General features: G+C 45.2%; 1 protein-coding gene across 8 annotated transcripts in view; it reads right to left on the bottom strand.

Moving 5' to 3' along the window:
• The window catches only part of PTPN3 (protein tyrosine phosphatase non-receptor type 3), a 1,864,164-nt gene that overhangs the window by 728,228 nt on the left and 1,115,702 nt on the right, over positions 1-20,234 (bottom strand). For all 8 annotated transcript variants that reach the window (XM_086965368.1, XM_086965363.1, XM_086965366.1 and 5 more), the window contains one exon: positions 377-400. In XM_086965368.1, the coding sequence (XP_086821494.1) occupies positions 377-400 (24 nt within the window). The remainder of the gene's footprint in view (positions 1-376; positions 401-20,234) is intronic.

Here is a 20,234-nt window from a genome sequence, read left to right as displayed (position 1 = left end):
GTTTGACAGTGGCAAGAGCAATGTTCTTAAAATGTTGACATTGTTTCAAGCACTATGTCACACATTGTATCTATGGAAACTGGTTGCAAATGCAGTGCATTGGCATCCTATTTGCTGAATGCAGGGTACCATTCAGTGGTCTTCAACTGTTTTCATTTTATTGTCTGTTTGGATTTCAAACCTACCTTCTGGTGTATATGCAAACACATCCTGAGCAACATATTGCCATAATACATACACTCTACAGTGCATGCTTTTTATTGTGGTTTCCACACTGAAATCTAACGTACCGACTTTATCAAAACAGTTTTGAGTTCACTGAAATGAGTATTATCAACCATACTGGGTAATTTTTATAAAGACAAAGAAAACTTACTTTGGTGATTCTTGTTCTGATGACCTGTAAAATAGAACGTACATGAGTCAAACACCCAAAAGGCCTTTATCCCATGACTAATAAGACAGAAGCATTATCACATGATGTAATACTCAAATTAAAAAAACTATGGCAAAGGCAACGTTACATTATTAGCAATAAATATATGTGAATACTTGGCAAATACCAAGCAGTCCCTCTCCTCTCACCCGCCCAAAGTGGTTCTTAAATACGGATATTATCCTCCTTGCCAAAGGGTTTTTCCAATATGGGAAGAGGACACAATCCACATTATATTTAGAAGTACTGAACCTCTCCTTGTGCGACAAATGCCATCATGCTGATTGTAACGTTGAGGAACACTTCAACAGCTCGCTCACACCAAAATACTAGCTTGGTAAACTGTACTAGCCATCATTACTCTTCTTGTCTTCCTGGCGGACCGAACAACCATCTACATTTCATCCAAAGTGATGCTTAACATATTCTGTCACTTTTGAGGTACAGTCTCTTTTCTGTTACACTTCAGAGAATCCACAAAACATATAGACTCAATAAATAGGAGCAAGATATGGGGCTCAAGATATATGAAGTAACAGGATACTAAACAGGGATACTAGAAACTAAGTTAAGCTAAGCCATATGTTATTTATATAGTGTTTATAACATCTTATGGCTATTAAGGCTCAGTTGTAAAAGTGAGGGTACAGAGGTGAGAAAGCTCAATTGACTGGATATGCTGTGTGTAGCATATAACATCTAAGCATGGCATGGATCATGGACAGCCAGCATTTCGATGGTGATTCATATATGATGTCAAAGGAGTAACTGTGAGCAGTGCATGGCCACATCTAGTAATTAAGGCTCCCGGTTTTAAGGTATTTTTTTTTCAACATTTCCGTCTGTATTTATTCATATTCAATTTTTGCTATTTTTTTCTGCATTTATCCATTTTTATTTTGTGTTTCCTGCATAAATGAAGCTGCAATGGCTATTTTTACTTTTTAATAACTTATTTTATTGAGTTTTTATAGTACCACTTGGGCGGTTGCCCGACATAAACCATTTTGAGATAGAATAATGACAAAGTACCAAACATGGATACATCATTGAGTACAGTTTGAAAATATAACAACAATGAAAACCAAAACTTTGCGCAGACTTTACCACCCACCCACCTTGGCAGGAATATTTAGATATCAAGGTATGTCTGAATAGAGAAACCAGTATACAGTACATTATGGCCCATAACATCCGGTGAAAACTGCTTGTCAAGGAGTTTGGGAAGGTCTATGCCCCGGTATGTAGCCCATCTAGACCAGATTTTTCTGTGCTTCTGAGTGCAACCCCGTGCCTGGAAGACTGCTATCTCCGCACCCATGCATTTGTCTATTTTCTTTCACAGTTTCCCTATTGTTGGTGGGGAAGTTCCCTTCCATAAGTGAGCAATATCACGCTTGGCGAATGTGTGTTTGTATCGGTTCCCCGATATGTCAACAGTACTATGAAGCAGGAACAGTCCAGGGTCGTGTGGAAAATCCCAAGATAGTACCTCTTTTAGACAAGTTGAGACTTTGTGCCAGAAGGGCTGTATTGAGGTGCAGGTCCATACTGTGTGGGCACATGTCCCCTCCTCCCTTTCACAGCAGAGGTACGGAAAGGATGCAATAACCCCCATCAGTGGAGTGGTGTGGCTCACTGGTTAGAGGCGGCAGACCCGGAAGCAAAGAACGGCCCGGGACCAGGCTTCAATTCCCGACGCGGCAGGGTCGTGGACCAGGGTCAGCGGACTCGATAATTCTCGCCTCGGTGCCTACTCTAACCAGGGATCACACTCGGCAACTCTGGGCATTAGCTTGCCTCATCTCTACAACGGCCCCCCACATTCGCCGGGGATGCCTGGTTTCACCTTGGAGATACCCAGTAGGGACCATCGCACAGGGATAGCCAGAAAGGGTTCCCCAGCGGTCTACAGCGCCACGACGCCTCAGGGCAGCGGTGAGCTTCACAAGACACATACATTACATTACATTACATTACATCTTCCAGAGACAAAGACTTGTGTAATACACGCAATGAACATATTGAAATTGAATAAGACTGAATCTAGAAGACATTGCAGCACCCCAGGGGCTAGCCATGGTCTCCGCCCAATCATCATCAGTCAGATTTGGGATATCGTCTGCCACGCCCTCCTGATCTTATGGAGTCGTTGTGGAGTGTGTTGTCAATGTTTGATATATCTGCAGAATTTTGTGGGTGCCCAAATTGCCCATAAGGAGCCGGCCCTCTAAGGGGTGGAACTCTGGGTGGCCGCCCAGATTTGAAAGCAATGGGGGGGGAGCATGGGGTAGTTGGAGGTACTTGTTGAACTGGCTTTTATGGAGATGGAACTCCTCCTGTAATTGCTGAAAGGACTTCAGGGTAGTGCCCCGCATGACGTCCCCAAGTGTGGAGATGTGGATCTGGTCCCACTGGCGGAACCCCTTTAATCTTGCCACCTGGCGTCAGTATGTACCTTTCCACAGGGGTATTGTCTGAGTCAAACGCCCCTGCCACCCCATCCGCCGGACTGTATATTGCCACTGCTGAATCGTTGTTCTGCTGGCATGGGGTAGAGAGTCAAGATACTGCGCACTGTACAATAACCTGAGGAGGGGAGTCCTCTCCAACGCTGTGTGTTCTAGAGCAAACGCCGAGTCAGTAGGAGCATTGTACCACCATTCATTAATTACCAAACTATGAGAAGGGGCATAGTACGAATACACATCTGCCGCAGCAATACCGAAGCAGAACGGGTAGATTGTACATGGGTCTGTAGTGCCGCCCTAATCGCTCCCCTGCCCCATAAGAATTTATTATGTATGCCGTTTATTTGCGCAAACCATGATAACAGTATATGATATGGAAAGTTTTGAAGCCAATATAACACTCTGGGAAGAGAGACCATTTTGAAAATCGCTGATCGTCCATACAGTGAGAGGTAAGGATGACCATATGGAAGTCCTATCTCGGAGGCAGGCAAGAAGTGGATTAATATTATGCACCCATGCAGTCTTTGGACAGGGAGATATATATACACCCAGGTATTGAAAACCCTCTGTTACATGTTTTAACTGAGCTGTCCATGTATTTCTACCCTGCTGACTGCATACTGGAAATAGGACTGATTGGGAATGGTTGGTCTGGAGCCCGGTGGTCTGGCCGAAGACTCAGAGGATCTGTAGGATGCGTGGGCCCGAGAACCATGGATCAGTCATGAAAAATAATACGTTGTCTGCATATAATGCAATATGATCAAGGTTGTGACCTCGGCCAGTCGAAGCCTGGAAACACTGGATCCCGTCGAACTCATACTGCCAAGGGTTCCACCGCCAAGGCAAATAAGAGTAGAGACAAGGGGCAACACTGCTGTGTGCCGCGGCTAATGGGAAAGAAGGGGGAACGATGACTAGCAATACTCACTGAGGCCGTAGGTTCCGTATATAGTAGGCGCACAGAAGCCGAAAACAGCGAGCCAAAACTGATTGCCTCCCAAAGCTGGAAGAGGTATTCCCAGCTCAGGGAGTCAAAAGCCTGGTTAATATTAGCGAGGAGTATGGCCGCAGGGCAACCCAGCTCTGGGGCCAATGCCATGGCATTATGGACTCGGCAAATGTTATGACGGGTGGCTCTGTGTGGGCTAAAGCCTAGACTAGATGGATAAAATCTTGAATGCAGGTCTGCATGCGATCGACAAGGACTTTTTCCAGTAGTTTGGATTCAAAGTTCATTAGGGAAATAGGGTGGTATGAGGACAGGTCTTCCGGTGGCCGGCCGGGCTTTACAAAGAGGACAATCTAACCTGCTGCCAGTCTCGAGCTAGTAGTTTCTTTTCGAGGGCATTTTGTATTGTGTCCAACAGGTGAGGGCCCAGATTGGACATATGGGAAACCCATTGGGGCAAGGGGACCTCCCCAATTGCAATGCGGCCGATGCCGTAGTTAAGTTGTCCACTGTGATGGAGGTGTCTAGTGGGTCTCTCATCAGATCTCTAAATCTTTGGGGGGAATATCCCGAAGGAACTCTGCTATGAGATCCTCTGAGAGCTGTTCCCTCCGAGTATATAGGATAGAGAAATTGTGACCACTTCTACGGGAGATGTAAACAAGACAACATAGCTACCGCAGATGATTGGAACTGTGGCTGGGGCTCACGCTGTTTGGCATAGTCTGTGCAACATTTTACTTGATTTATCCCCCCACTGGTATATTCGGTGTTGAGACGCTAACCACATTTCTTTTGCCTCTTCTATAATGTGTTGTTGTAACTGTTGCTGCTTGTGGGATACATTTTGCTGAAGGGGTGGACTGGGATTGTATGTGTATCGTGTCTCTAAGGATGTGTACTGGGCCTCCAGCTCTATCCGCTGGGCGGAGCGCTTACGTTTGTTGTTAGCCCGGTAACTAATGTCTACCACTCGGATCGTGGGTTTCATGGCTTCCCAAAGGGTTTCTTTAGATGGAGCTGAGTCGACATTTAGGGTTAAATACTCTTGAATTGCCATGCTCAGACATTCCTGATAGTCAGGATCTCGAAGATGCTATGGGGACTTTTGCCACCTCAAGGGGGACTTTTGGAAGTGTCATGTTGACCGGGGAATGATCAGACAACCCTCTGGGAAGATGGGAGACCTGGGTGAACCTGTGGACATATCTCGTGGTGTAAACATATAATCTAAACGAGACATGGATCCATGGACTGTGGACAAGTATGTGTAGCCTATCTTGGCGGGGTGATATTCTCGCCATATGTCGGACCATCCCAGCGTACCAGCAAGTAGGGATAACTAGTGGGGGAAGGGTCTATCCCAGATCCTTGCCTTCTATCAAGTGATGACACAATATCATTCCAATCTCCTCCCAGGAGAGACAGTCCCTCTGGGAGTTCGCTCCGCAAACGAGTAATGCTATCTACAAAAGTGGTCCCCAGAGAGGTGCGTAAATGCTGCCTAAATTAATTGGTTCACCATAAAGTGAGCGCAACAGAAGAACAAATTGACCACCGGGATCTACCCAGTGTTTAGTCTCCAAACGTCCTGGACAGACTCAACCATACTCATACTAGCGCTGGCCATGAGACACTAATCTTTTAGCCGCGAATAAAAGAACAGGCAATAAAAGAACAGGAGGTACCTTCCCTATGTTGCACTGATTGTCTTGAGGGGTACGCGCCGGATATATCAATGTGAATATATCAGACCAGAACACGTAGAGATTATATGGTGGCTGACGCTAACTAGGAATTCTGTCAGAAACATTAACTTTGAGCCCTGAAGAAGTCACGGATGTGACGAAACGCGTTGGCAACAAGCAATGCTGTGAATTTTAACTAAGAGCTTGAATAAAGAAAATTGAAAAATCTACAATCAACTCTTTTTTGAAATTCTTATGTGTGGGAAGTTTCTGTCTAAATATCTATTACTGTGAAATATAGAAATTGGATAAATCAAATACGTGTGTATAAACCTTGGTGCGGGTCAATTTTTCATGATATATGTTTTAGTGACTTTGTCACTTTTAGGGGGTGTATACGGGTCGCATCCTCGACCGTGTCGCACAAGGAATCATCTGCTAAATAGGCACTTACCAATAGTGAAAATCTGTGCTGGTCATTATAGTTCTGACCCTTGAGTGTTTTTGTGAAACTACTAATTATACCACAGTTTTTATGTTTGCTTCCATCACTAAGGTTATAAAAGAGGACAGTACTCTCCACCTCGGTTGAGATATGTTCACCTTGTCTACTCATGATTCAAGAATAGTGATTTTGCTTCCAGGAAGAGATTTTAGAAGCAGCACAGTTGTTTTTCAAACCTTGACATGGGTATCACCCTGAAAGGAAGACCACAAAGTTCTGAGACCTTACTCTTAAGGACCTCAAACCTCACAATAGCCAGAATTCTTGTTGTGTCTTGACGAATTAGATTTATCTTTTGATTCAAAGTTTAGTGACCCGACTTGTTTTGAGAACTCAACTGTTACATAGCTCTATTTCTCTTGTTTTGAAAAGTAAAAACTGCTGAACAGATCATCTCCAGCCCATCCAGGGCTACAGTTGGAACAAGCCCTGCTTTGTTTCCAGATTTGCTGCAAATTCATGAAGCAGTTTTGCTGAGCGCCTGAGCAAACTTTGCAATGTGGAATTTTCAGTGGGAAAGACAGGTTTGGTTTAGGAGAACCTTCTAAGTTTTGAACTTTCACTCTGCAACTAATTCGCACAAAACTCGGTGAGAAAATACAAAGTGGGCAAACCAATACATCAGAACATTTTATACAGATTCATTAAATTGAGACATCAAAAATGTTTTTTATAAGGGGAACCATAACTCCAGTCACTACTGTTGAATCTGTGTGTGTCAACATATGTATACACAGGATACGGAAAGGTTAATTGACTAGATTGTTTGACTGTCTGTTGAATGTTGGACAAAGTAGAGAAAACATTTGATTATGTAGGAAAGAATACGCGAGAAAACATGCTTTGCTCTTGCAAACAAAACGCATTTTGTCTGCATAAGTCTGATCTTTGAAGCTAATGTAGAACTATGAGCCTCTGACAAATTAGAATGCTCATCTTTCATGGAGATACTGCCGATTCAACAATATGGCTAGAGATCTTTGACGTTGCTTCTGTAATATTCAGCTTTTGGGCAATTAAAACAGTGAAATGCTAATTTGGTTTTGTGAGAAGGTTGCTAATTAAATAATGAGCAGCAGTGAAGGTTTGTAGAGTGGGGCTGGAGATGCCATTAATTTAGCAAACTGTTCTGTATAGAGACTAATTAGCTGGAGGGAATTAATTCAAACTGAATCTAGGCCTCTCATAGGATGAAATCTTTATTTTACAGGTATCTGTAAAATAACATACTATATTTGTTACATGAGCTTTATACCACTGCATTTTGGTAAATGAAACTGTCAATGCATAATAAGTGAACTGGACACTATAGCGCTTATTGTATAAAAAATAAATTGAAACTCAACTTTGACAAATTCAAGGTTATGCAGAGGACACCAGCAAGAGAGAAAAGGGAAAGAGAAGGCTTTTCAAGTAAATAGTAGCTTATTCAATTACATTTTCTACCTGGATAATATCATTACAGAATAATTTACTTGGGACACCCACATTAAAACTGTTATCCAAATGGTAGACATAGATGTTAGTGGAATCTTCCACTTTGCAAGATAATTGAACAAAACAACCACCTACACTCAGAGCAATACCATCATACTAACAAGTTACGGCAAAGGGCATACTGACTAACTACGATTATATCTAGATTTTGATCAACAAGTGAGGGGACTAACTTGCAGCTAAAGGTCAAATAGCACAACAATTCTACAAGAGCCCCACTCTTTCTCAATAGCAGTACCTGAAGCCAACGATAAATATCTGCATTAGCTGTACCCTACCAGATGAGAAACCTCCACAATCTCTGACCTCACAAATTACACTTGGGAATAAAGAAAGTTCTATCCCCAAGAAACAGCTGATTACAGGATTGAGAAAATGCCCCACCTTAGTGGTTAAGTCAGGGAACCAATCAGAGAGTCAATTATTCTAACTACATAGAAATATCAAGAAGAACAGACAGGAGGCAGGATGGAAAATCTAGGAGACACAAGAAACCCACCCCGGTCTAACTTCTTTTACTTGGAAACAAAGGTGCAGAACTATCTGGAAAAAAACCCTGCAGAGAAATATCCAAATCTATGTAAGCCAAAGGGAAAATTTTGTTAGTGACATAACATGCACTTGTAAGATTCATATTCGCCCCAAGGGGCTTCTTAGCACTGATTTTTATTGCCACCCAAATGCTCATTTAATTGACTTTGGGAGAATTAAAAACTAAGCTGACCAGCCAAAATTCAAAGCTGTGACGACGTGGTCAAAAACTGCTCCTTGCATTGAATGCATTAGTCCAGGGGGGCGTCAATGTAATTGGGTAGCATACGGTTTGCATGCGGCAAAGCCCTCATCAGACTCTGTACTGGTAGTGCCAGTCTTTGACTACTTACAAAATTTCCTCCTATACTGTGGTTTTGGGGTGCAGCAGCGTATCCTAAAACTAGTACTAGGGCTAAAAGGCACCTTGGAGTAAAAGCCTTCCTTAAACAAGCATTTGCAATGCAATAGGTCTCGCATTAATTAAAGTTTGAGCTATTGGCATTGCTAAATATTGCAACACCAATTGCAACAAAAGTCTATAAATTGTAGGCCAAAAAATGTGTTTTTATTTTTGTAGCAATGTTGGTTGTGGTTGTGTGTTGGTTGTGGTTGTGTGTGTGGCTGTGTGTAGTTGTGTGTGTGGTTGTGTGTGTGTTGTGTGTGTGGTTGTGTGTGTGTGTGTGGTTGTGAGTGTGTGGTTGTAGTTGAGTGTGTGTGTGTGGTTGTGGGTGTATGTGGTTCTGTGTGTGTGTGTGGTTCTGTGTGTGTGTGTGGTTGTGTGTGTGTGGTTGTATGTGTGGTTGTGTGTGTGGTTGTGTGTGTGGTTGTGTGTGTGGTTGTGTGTGTGGTTGTGTGTGTGTGTGGTTGTATTTGTGGTTGTGTGTGTGGTTGTGCGTGTGGTTGTGTGTGGTTGTGGGTGTGGTTGTGACAGTAATACTAAAAGCATCTCAAAATAAAGGAACACAAACATCGAGCTTGTGGAAAGAGAAAGCACGTGGTAAGTCAAATGGGCGCAGCAAAGCATTAACACAACAACATGTTCTTTGATATTTGATGTTAAGAAAAGAATCTTGGAGCATATCCGGCTGTGAAAAATTCCAATCTACTGTATGCCACAGCCAAACATTTGAAATCGTGTCGAAATGGGGATTGGCGAGCCATGACTTTCTATGGATTAAGAATGCTGACAAAACTTGAAAGAGGAGGAGACACAGTGCGTCTCTTAAGACAAATGGAATCCCGTCTAATAATTCAATTCCGCACAAAACATCCCAGAGGCATGAACTTTGGAGAAGACCTCCATATACATCTGGAGTGAGGAAATGCCCAGTTGAACTTTTGATGAACTGTAACCAGGGTACTATACCCTAAAAATCCTTAAAATTATGGACTGTAAAATATAAAGTCCTAAGTGTAAATAACTTATGATGCTTAGAGTACTACACTCTGATAATTTCAGCACACTAGTCCTTTGTTTAATTTCAATAATTTTTTTTAAATGTGTGCAACATGTTGCTTGTAAAACTACATATCCCATAATGCCACTTAATGGCTAACATGGGGCAGTATTTAAACCAAAAGCAAGGAAGGACTCACTGACCGTGAGAAAAGCCGTGAGGCTGAAACGCGCTGGTGGAGTGTTTGTGTGAATAAAAGCTGAATTTAGTATCCAGTTGTGCCGCCCCCCTTTGTTCAAAAAATATATATATATATATATATATATATATATATATATATATATATATATATATATATATATATATATATTAATTTCAAATGAAAATGGCTCAAAACAAACAAAAACAAGCATTGGCAATAAAAAACAAGCATCGCGGCACCTGTGCTCCACATCCGGGCCGGGGAGGAGACAGAGGGGGATAGCAGCGTGTGGGCTGCTCCCGCATGCGCTGTTCCTGGATCTGCGGATCGTGCACAGTGGCGGCGATGCAGACTTTAGGGGGCTCCTGTGATCAAGACGGAGGCCCGCACGGTGCTGCAGTATGCTGATGAAGACACGAGACCAGCGCAAAGTCACCACAATTGCTGGTAAGTGGGGTATATCTACATTTTAAGACATATGTGGAATGCTGTGTTATTTACGTGTCCACTAAAAACCTGGTGTAAGTGCAGTGTCTACGCGAAAGTGAAACTGCATGCTTTTGCCTCGGGACAGGAGATGTGTGCGTGGCTGGACGTGCGCGTCCACAGACCACAATCTGCGCGTGCCCCGGTCTGTCTCCCTTGAGAGGCATCTCAACGACAATAGGTCTCGAGAGCGAGACCTAAAAATGAGGTTAGTGGTGTAGTGAGAGAGCAGGCACTGAGCCAGGAATTGTTACGTCATTCCAATTTATTTTCAATAAAAACGAGTACAAGGGGACGCCGCATCACAGCAACACAGTTTCCAGCACCATTGGGGGACTCCAGTATCCAGGCTGCAACGCACGTCATAAGGTGCTGACGCTTTCCTGCTTTTTCCGTGCCCGAGGCGCTTTAAACACGCAGAGCGGGACGCCCCATCACAGCAACACAGTTTCCAGCACCAGTGGGGGACTCCAGTATCCAGGCTGCAAACACTGCTAATGCTTTCCTGCTTTTCCCATGCCAGAGGCGCTTTAAAAAATCAGCGCGGGACGCACGCGGCCAGGCCCGTCTGCTCTCGTCAGTGAACGGAGGAGACTGGGCTGGCCCAGACCCCTTGGCTGTTTTCATTACAGATCCCTTTCATTGTATATCGGAAAAATGGACGGAAACGAAGCAAGGAACTTTTTAATTACCCTGTTAGCCCTGATTATCCCAGTATTTTATTGTGACCTCATACAGGAACACTAGGGCTTTGGGTCCAGCGTCTGCAAATGGGCAAAAGGAAAACACCTGCTTCGCATGGGGGGACCGTGGGGGTCTGTATGGTTGGTACAATTAATCCTTTTTTAACTAAAGCTGCACATGCGATCATGCAAGAGATAGCCCTGACTGAGAGAAGGTTATCACTAGGGGCAGGAAAATGTTTTCAGAACTATGCTGCAAGTGAGAAGGGGAACAAGGAAAATCAGCAGCCTTTGTAGGTCCTTTAGCTGGTTCAACAATCGCAACTGCCTCTGCGCCGTCATGTCAAATCCTCACCCCTGATGAACCCGACATGTCACCTAATACTTTGGCTGATAAAGTAACAGAGGGGAACGATGTGGCCTCAGACTTACCCCTGTTCAAGAGAAAACAAACTGCCTGTAATAAGACTTCAAGGAAATCCCCACAGACACAAACGTCTCTACAAGCTGGTTTGAACTTAGAGCAGTTACTGGACACTTTATTTACAAAGCGGGAGACAATGACTAAGGCTCTTTTAGCTCCAATAATGTTAAAGGTGGAAAAAGTTGAGAAACTAGTACATGACTCGATTACCAATTGTAATAATGTGCTATGACGCGTGTGCCAAAACCAACGGGGGTAGAGGCGGCGACTCCATCTTGGAATATGAATCACATTTAATCTTGCCCGTGTATAAATGTTCTAGGGACTGAGGGAACACCCAGTAGAACTAGTCAGTCAAATGCAACTGAGGAAATAGGATCTGTAGCCCAGAATTCTGCGGTAGCCCAGGCGAGTAGACCCCTAAACTCTGAGAGAGTCCTTCTGCCTACATGTATCCAACCCAATCATGTTATACCTAAAGCCATAACTCAAAGTATGCTTGATCTGCCCGCTGCATTTGCCCACTTAGTAGCAGTCTTATTGGAGGTCTCATCTCTCTCTCAAGAAGCTAGTGAAACCACCCAGGACCTAATAAACAAAGTGACTCATTGGTGTACTAAAAATGTTATAAATGGTTTGAGTATATGATCTGACATTATTATGGCCAGAAGAGTGGAGTGGATAGGTCATTAAACAAAAAAGATTGGTGTAGGAGATTGCATAGTTATCAACTTTTAGAGCCCGGAGAAAACCAAGATGCTAATAGGCTGTGCATACCAGAATAGTTCAAACTCCTTAATTAGAGTAGTCTTGCTACAACATTTTTACCCCCCTAGCCAGCGCAGATGCCCTACGCAATGGCAATAGCAGATACCTTGAAAACCAGGTAGGCCTGTCAACAAAACCAATATAGATGATAACTTACCAATGAGTAAACGGTTCCAACCCCTGGCTAGTCTCCAGAATCTGGATGAAAATGCCTGACTAGAGCGGCATGGCCGACTAGGACGCATATTCACTGAACTCCGGCCGCTATTCAACATCCGTATATAAATCCAGCAGTTTTAATGGCCTGAAACTCATCAACCAGCATTCTAACACCACCGGTCTCTAGAACTACTCGGGGAGATGCGGAATTATGGAGGTACAGCCCTGTAAATGACGATTCCGGAGCAGCCTGAGGCGTGCTCACCAAAATCCAAAATGGCACTAAGCAAGTGAGCCCCTCCCCCCCCCCCATTCCCCCCCCCCCCCCTGACAATCTCCCGGGGTAGTGACAGGCCCTAACCAGCTAGGAGGAGTGGGAGGCGCCCCGGAGGCTGTGAGCACTACGGCTGGCCGGGCCCCTCGGTCCTTGACGTTGAGTGTGACAGCAGCAAAAATCCACACAGCACCCCCCGGGTCTGCAGCATCACTGAGGTAACTTCTGCCTGGTGGGGGGGGTGTGCGCTAAGAACAGCTGGCGCCCTGCATGTTCATTACAAACATGATCGTGGTAGGACGGCGCCTAGACTTCAGACGACCCAGGTTCCAGTGCCTTCAATCTGAATACCCCTACAGCACTGGGAGACGGTCCATGCGCTGCACCCCACCTGTGCCTGAAGCACACATCTGTAGACAGCTCGCAATCAGGCCCTCATACCTAATACGATCAGTGGAGCCCTACTGGGGCAGTACATAATAGTCCATGCTGCAGTAAGGGGGCCTGCTGGGGTGGAACTGACCCTGTGAGAACCCCATTGGCGGCACTGGAGACCCTACATCTGGCTGTGGGGGAAGAGGACGGCCCTGACCAGATTGCGGGGTTCTGTGTGGGAGAGGGGCAGCTGCACCCTGAGCCTCTAGACCTCGCATTCCCTCTAGGGAAAATGCTCCAGCAAGTAGCCGCCCGAGGCGCCCCTGGCTAGTACTATATATCGCAGATATCACATAGCCGGTGGGGGGGCCCTGGAGGCCAGGGGGGATGCCTAAGGAGGCGCTCTACGCGTCGGGCAGGTGGCCTCATCCTGTCTATCTCATATAGGGCAGAGAAGACATGGACTACCACCTTCTGGGCCACCACAGCAACAAAATGGGAAAATAAAAGGACCCCAAACCAACTAAACAGGGGAAAATGGACCTGTATACCAAGGTGGTCACCCCGCCCCCGGAGGAACAACCGCCGCCCAGTACGGATATGGACACCCTACTGCAGGCTATCCATGCCTCCGGGGTGGCACTGGAGGTGATTGTAGAGGGGGTTGGTTCGGAAGTAACTTTCCTGCGACAAGGTCTCCGTAACCTGTCCGCTAGGGTCACAGAATCGGAAACACGACTGGGAGAATCGGAGGACCGGATTCAACATCTCCATAAGGGAATAGCGGCTCTACAGACCTCAAACAAGGACCTTCAATGGCGTGTCGATGATGCAGAAACCCTAACGCGCCGCAAAACGACCTCTGTTTTGTGGGCTTTAGAGAGGGTGCCGAAGGGGGGAGCACTGCGGACTTCCTATATTCTTGGCTCAAGCAGACCTTCCTTGCGGACAAATTGTCAACGTGCTTTGTCATTCAGCGTGCACATAGAGCCCTAGCAACAACCCCCCAGGGGGCGCTCCACCTGGAACCATTATAGTAAAATTCCTGACTTGATTCTCAGAGAAGCCAGAAAATAGGGAGATATTTATCACGAAAATGTGCGCATAATGATCTTTCCGGACTATAGCAGGGAGGTCCTAAAACAGCAACGCACCTTCGACTCCGTCAAAGCCAAGCTCAGAATCCTTAAGTTACCATACATGCTGTTGTTCCCAGCGAAATTGAAGGTTGTCTATATGGGGAAAAACTCACTTAATCCAGACACCCGAAGAGGCCTGGCACTGGCTGGAAGAGCGCCCCATTCTGAAACAGTCAGAAGACACACATCAGATGACCCACCACCTGAACAAATCGACTCAGAAACCAATTGGCTCCCAGAAAACTGTCCAGACTCAAAGTCACCAACGCCTACGGATACAAGGAGCGACACCCTATTCGCCGAAGGGCACGAGACGCCTGCGAAGACAAATTCCACGGTTGCAGGACCTTCAGGAAACGATAGACATACACACGTTCCGCCTCTTTGGGCAGATCGACCCCGGCACTGAAACAGACACTAGAGAAAGCACCTCTGACGAGGAAGAAGCTGGAAAGATGTGACACCCTTTGCTGGCTGAGATAGTAGATATGGAAAAAGACAATGAAACCTACCACACTGGATGAAGTGCCCGATTCTAATTCCTGATCAAGAATTCCAAGGGCCCACAGCAACTTCCCGACATGGAGCTTCAAGTGAGACCACTTCCATGCCCCCAGCGACAGCACCCTCTTGGATCTGCACAGAGACAGACATCTCGAATCCAAGAGCAGTTGATAGGCCAATCCAGGCCTGAGGCACTCATTGCAGCATCCCTGTTTGCCTTCTCCCCCAGGCTATCCTTTCTTCCTCCCCTCCCATCCTTCCCTACTCCTCTCCCGTCCCGATTCTTGTTAACTTGTTGGGTTTCTTTTAAGGCCCTTTGCTGTGTTTCAGGCACTGGGACCTCTTTAGTATTATTTGGTCAGGGTGGGTGACAGACCTTTTCACCCTTGTCCACAGCACAGACAGAGAAACTCTGGAGGAACGTATGATGGAGGGGGGGAGGTGGGGATGGGGGAGGTTGAGGGGGGGTTTTCATTGGTTAGAAAGTTGTTCTTGTTCTTGTTTAGGTATCAGTCTCCGTCTACACCAACATGTCCAGATCTCCTGCAGCGATGGAAACCTGCACGGTTCATTAGTACCAGACACAAATGTTCGATTCTGACAATATTCCCTTTACTGTCCAAACCTGGAATGTGAACAGCCTCGGAGATAAAATTAAGAGAGGGCTAGTGTCATCCTTCATTAAACGCAGACACCCCAATGTGGTGATGCTACAGGAAACACACCCCGGGGTACCAATTGTGGGTTTCTGGCACGGGGGCTTATATGGTCCTGGTACATGCGGGGTACACCTCCGGTTCCAGGGGGGTGGTGATCCTCATTAAAAAGTCCCCCCCCCCTTCGGTGTGCACCGAACATGGTTAGACCCCCAGGGTACGTATGCTGGAATGACCGGGAGAAGCGGCAGCAGGATAGTAACTTTTATTTCCATCTACGCACAACCGAAACTCCAAGCTCCCACACTAGACAAATTGACAGGGATCTTGCTGGAGACGCCGGGCTCCCTACACGTTATAGGGGGGATTTTAATTAGGTCATGCATGCTGCCGTAGACCAGACAGAGGATTTTGCCAGAGCACCTCATGCCTCCTAGGTCGCATGCCTTGCAGAGACTCTGGGGCTGGCGAATGTCTGGAGACATCTGCATCCGGACGTGAGAGAGACTCTGGGGCTGGCGAATGTCTGGAGACATCTGCATCCGGACGTGAGACAGTATTCTTACAACTCCGGAGCACACAAGGTTTACTCCCGTCTTTACTATGTGTTCCTACCGAAAGGAGAAATACAGGACAAATTTGAAGCCCAATAACTAGCTAGGGGTCTGTCAGATAATTCCCCATTGTACGTAAAGGTAGGTGATTAACAGCGAGACCGAAATAAAGGTTGGCGCTTAAATAAGTGGGACCTTCAAAATGACTGTATTGAAAGGCATCCAAGCTGAGTCTACTGTTTTCTTTGCTGAAAAATGAAGGGTCAGTGCAATCTGGGGTGGTACTATGGGAGGCCTATAAGACGGTATTACTGGACCGCACTCAGAACCGCATAGCGTGGGACAGGTCAAAAGACAGAGAGGAGCTGACACGGCTAGAAACCCAGATATTAGCCCTGGAAGACCGTAATGTAGCACACCCAGATCCCCAGCTTTTGAGGCAACTAAGTGACACTGAATGCCAGTGGAAAGACTTAGCAACCCTGGCGCCTAAAACACAGGCCCAGGCGACTCTGTACAAACTTTATGATGCAGGTGATAAATCAGGGAAACTTATGGCATGGCTTAGCCGTAAGGCAATAGAGGCCAGATGGGTAGAATGTCTTGTGGACCCACAGGGAGTAGTACAGGACAGGGACGAGTAGATCCTGTGGAGCTTTGCATCTTATTATGCGAGCTTCTATAACCCATCCAGATATTACTGCCTATTTACAGGACGTAGACACCCCAGAACTGGATGACACGGACAGGACAGGGCTTGACACGGAAATCACACTTGAATAAATCAAAACAGCTATAGCCCAGTTACGCCCCAGGAGGACACCAGGCCAAACAGTATACTGGAAGAACTCTATAAAAAATGTGCTGATCGTCTTGGTCTGCATCTCCTCATTCTTTTTAAAGATGCGACTGAAGAAGGGGTCCTCCCATTAGATCTACGAATGGCTACGATCATACCTATCCATAAGTCAGGGAAACGTAAGGATCAATGCGATTCCTATCGCCCAATATCCCTGCTTAATACGGAGGTAAAGATTCTGTCAACCATCTTGGCCACTAGACTGCGCCAAGTGATCACGACCCTGGTACACCAGGATCAATCAGGCTTCTTGCCTAACCGGGTGACCAGGCTGAACCTGCGGAGGACAAACAATTGGATGATGGAGGTTAAGGGTCGCGACACCCCGCATATGCTCTTATCGTTGGATGTGGAAAAAGCTTTGATGCAGTCCATTGGCCCTTTCTAAAAGCTACCCTGACTAAATTTGGCCTAGGCCCTAGTTTCAGGAAATGGGTGGATGGGTGGGTTTAATGTACACAGATCCCAGGGCCAGAGTCCGGGTGAATGGCAAAACATCTGAGCATTTTCCCATACGACGCGGTACGAGAGAGGGCTGCCCGCTCTCGCCACTGCTATTTGCCCGTACAATAGAAATTTTGGCCTGCCAGGTACGCCAACACCCGGGGATACAGGGGTTTTTACCCCAGGAGATAAAACAGCTGAAAAGATCTCCTTGTATGCAGACGACATACTTCTATACATTATATACCCAGACACAACAATACCGAACCTGTTCCACATTATAGATTATTATAGGCAACACTAGGGATACAAGATCAACTGGCATAAATCCTTGATCTACAGCCCAAGAGCGATGCATGTATGGCCCATGCATAGAAGCCTACTACTGGGCGGAGCACCTAACACCAATTAACAAATGGATACATATACCTGGGACATACCCTAAATACAAGCTAATGAGGGCAACCTTGAACAGTCGCACATTCCTACATTATTTATATGGGGCGAAGGCAGGGGGAAGCTCCTCCTGGCCACCCAGGTAACAATTGCATCCTGGGATAGAGTGACAAAAGCAATTGATGGGACCACAAGCCATCCAAAGAGACTCCCTTGTGGGAATGCAGTTGGCGTAGGGAACTACATAAATTGAAGGGCTTTAGAGGTTGGGATGATATAGGTATTTCAAAATTAGAGGACATCCTTTGTAAGGGGACGATCAAATGCTTTGATGCTCTCAAGACTGAATACTCTCTACACTCATCTCAGTTCCTGAAATACACACAACTTCGACATGCCTGGTTAGCTGAGAAAATAGATAGTTCCTCCCTACCAGAATATGCACCATTAGAAGGGGGACAGCTCCAAGAATGCATTGTGACTAAAGCAGACTCCTTAACATATAAAACCCTGAATAACAGTGCCCCAGATAGATTGGGTAGGCGGAGGACGACTTGGGAGGGTAATCTAGGCGCGCTAGAAAATGTTGACTAGGAGGCAGCCTTGATGTTCCCCAGGGAGGTAGCGATTAAATCAAGGCTGCGTGTCATCCAATATAAAATATTGCATAGAATATACTTTGACCGGGCTCGACTACACAGGATGGGATGAGCAGCAGATCCTAGATGCCAGAGATGTGGGCATGGAGAGGGCGACTTTTACCATACCATCTGGGATTGCGCACAGATACAGACCTACTGGAGAAAGATAACGAGGGAATGAGGGAAAATACTAAACGCTACAATACCCCTAAGATCCCAAACTTATACTGTTGGGTATTTCGTATGATGTTGATCTAGGCCGACCTCAGCTGATTTTCCTTGCACTAGCTTTGGCAGTGCCGATAAAAGATGTGGCACAGAAATGGGGAGCTACAGACACACCATGGCTGAGAGAATGGAAGGTAGGGATAGACATATATATGGCAGCTGAAAGGGTCACCTACAAGGCAAGGGGTTGCCCCAGGAAATTTTGGGTAATATGGGGTAACTGGAGAAAGTCCTATGGCCTCGATGTCCTAGGAGACGATACCCAATCAGACCCTACTGGACAGACCCACACAGGCACGTCAATAGCCCACTTAACCCGGGGGACCTAACAGTGGGAACCGTTTCAGGGAATTGTTTCCCTTTAACTACGTGTTGGTACAGCTGAAAGCTGGACGACTGTAATCACAGTTATTTATGTTATGTTTCTTTTAGAAAATAACAATAAAAAAATAAAAGAAAAACATAAAATGACTGACTAGTGCTAGAAGATAAAACATGTCAGGGTACACCTCCAGTTAACATGACTCAAAACACCCATATATCCTGAACCATGTCGAAATAACCATTACATCCACAGGAACTCCCCCTATTTTAACTCCCACTATGGATACTCATGAAAAGGTCCTTTCATGGAACATAGCGGGAATAAGGTCTAAAAGAGGAAACTCACTCTGGGAAAACTTTCTCTCAACGTACCATATTATTGCCCTCCAGGAAATTTGGGAAGCAAATGATTGTTTTTACTTAGATGCTTTCACCTAGTTTCAAAAACATGCTATTCCATCGAATATGGGTAGAGCCATAGGGGGCTTACTCTTAATGTTTTCACCGAAGCTCTCTTGTAGGACACGTCTGGTTGATTGTAAATCACAAAATGTTTTGGCAGTAGAACTTTCTTTTAAGAACTGTGCCATCGGATTAGTGATACATTTTTATAATTCCTTTTCCAGAGGACACAAGTTGGAACATCTCCAAGACTTATAGGAGTTTTTGGAATGTTATGAGGAGACAAAACAATCTTATTATGAAGTAATAATCCTAGGGGATTTTAATATTCATCAAGGTTACTTAAATTGTTTTACAAACCAGGACCAGGAGGAAGTTCTTTTCCTCATTTAGTCATTTTGAGCATACACCTTCACGTATTTTGCTTGAAGGCATTATTTCAAATCATAATTTATGTTGCCTTCAGCAAACAGACAGCTTGGCGTCAGTACCCACTTATGTAGGGAATGGAAGGCCAAGCACCATTGATTATATTTTACTGTCCGCTCCACTAGTTTTGTTCACTGAGGATTTAATTGTTATCTGGTCAGGTTTTAGCGACCAGAATCCCCTTACTGTTGCCATATCACTTCCTGTTACTGAAACTGAAGAACCAACCAGTTGTCTAACAAATAAAGATGTTAGCACCAAAGATCACTGGAAGGGGTCCCAGTAGTCAATGAACAGTTTACTACATAGTAACAAAAATAAAACAACCAAGAAACAGATCTGTCCACATTGTTTTAATCACAATGTGAAATGTATATAACAAATATATAATTATATGTCAGAACGTGAACACAATTTCACAGTGCCCCAGAAATAGTCAAGAAGCAAGGGAAAGGGAAGTGATCCTGTGAGGAGGAAGTGAAGGGAAAGAAGAAGAAATTCTCAAGTGACAGTTTAGTCAAAATATATACATCATTTGTCCTCACTACACGGTGTGTGCGGAGATAGGGACCACAAGGTTCAAATAATTATTTACACAAAACAACATACTCCACAAAATTCAGAAAATGAAAACAATGGGGAGTGGAGTTGATAATGCGAATAGTTGTCGACGTTTCGACCCCCTAGTATGCAGGTAGAGTTGCTATCCTTGCTGTGGGGTCTTCATCAGGACAGAGGTGGGGACACCTATTTAATATAAATGTATGAATTAATGTGGGAAGACTAATCCCTAAATGAATTCAT

This window comes from Lissotriton vulgaris, chromosome 4_1 (genome assembly GCF_964263255.1).
Source record: "Lissotriton vulgaris chromosome 4_1, aLisVul1.2, whole genome shotgun sequence".
Lineage (NCBI taxonomy): Eukaryota > Metazoa > Chordata > Amphibia > Caudata > Salamandridae > Lissotriton > Lissotriton vulgaris.
The sequence above is the reverse complement of the archived record's forward strand: the minus strand, read 5'-3'. Positions and strand labels throughout refer to the sequence as shown.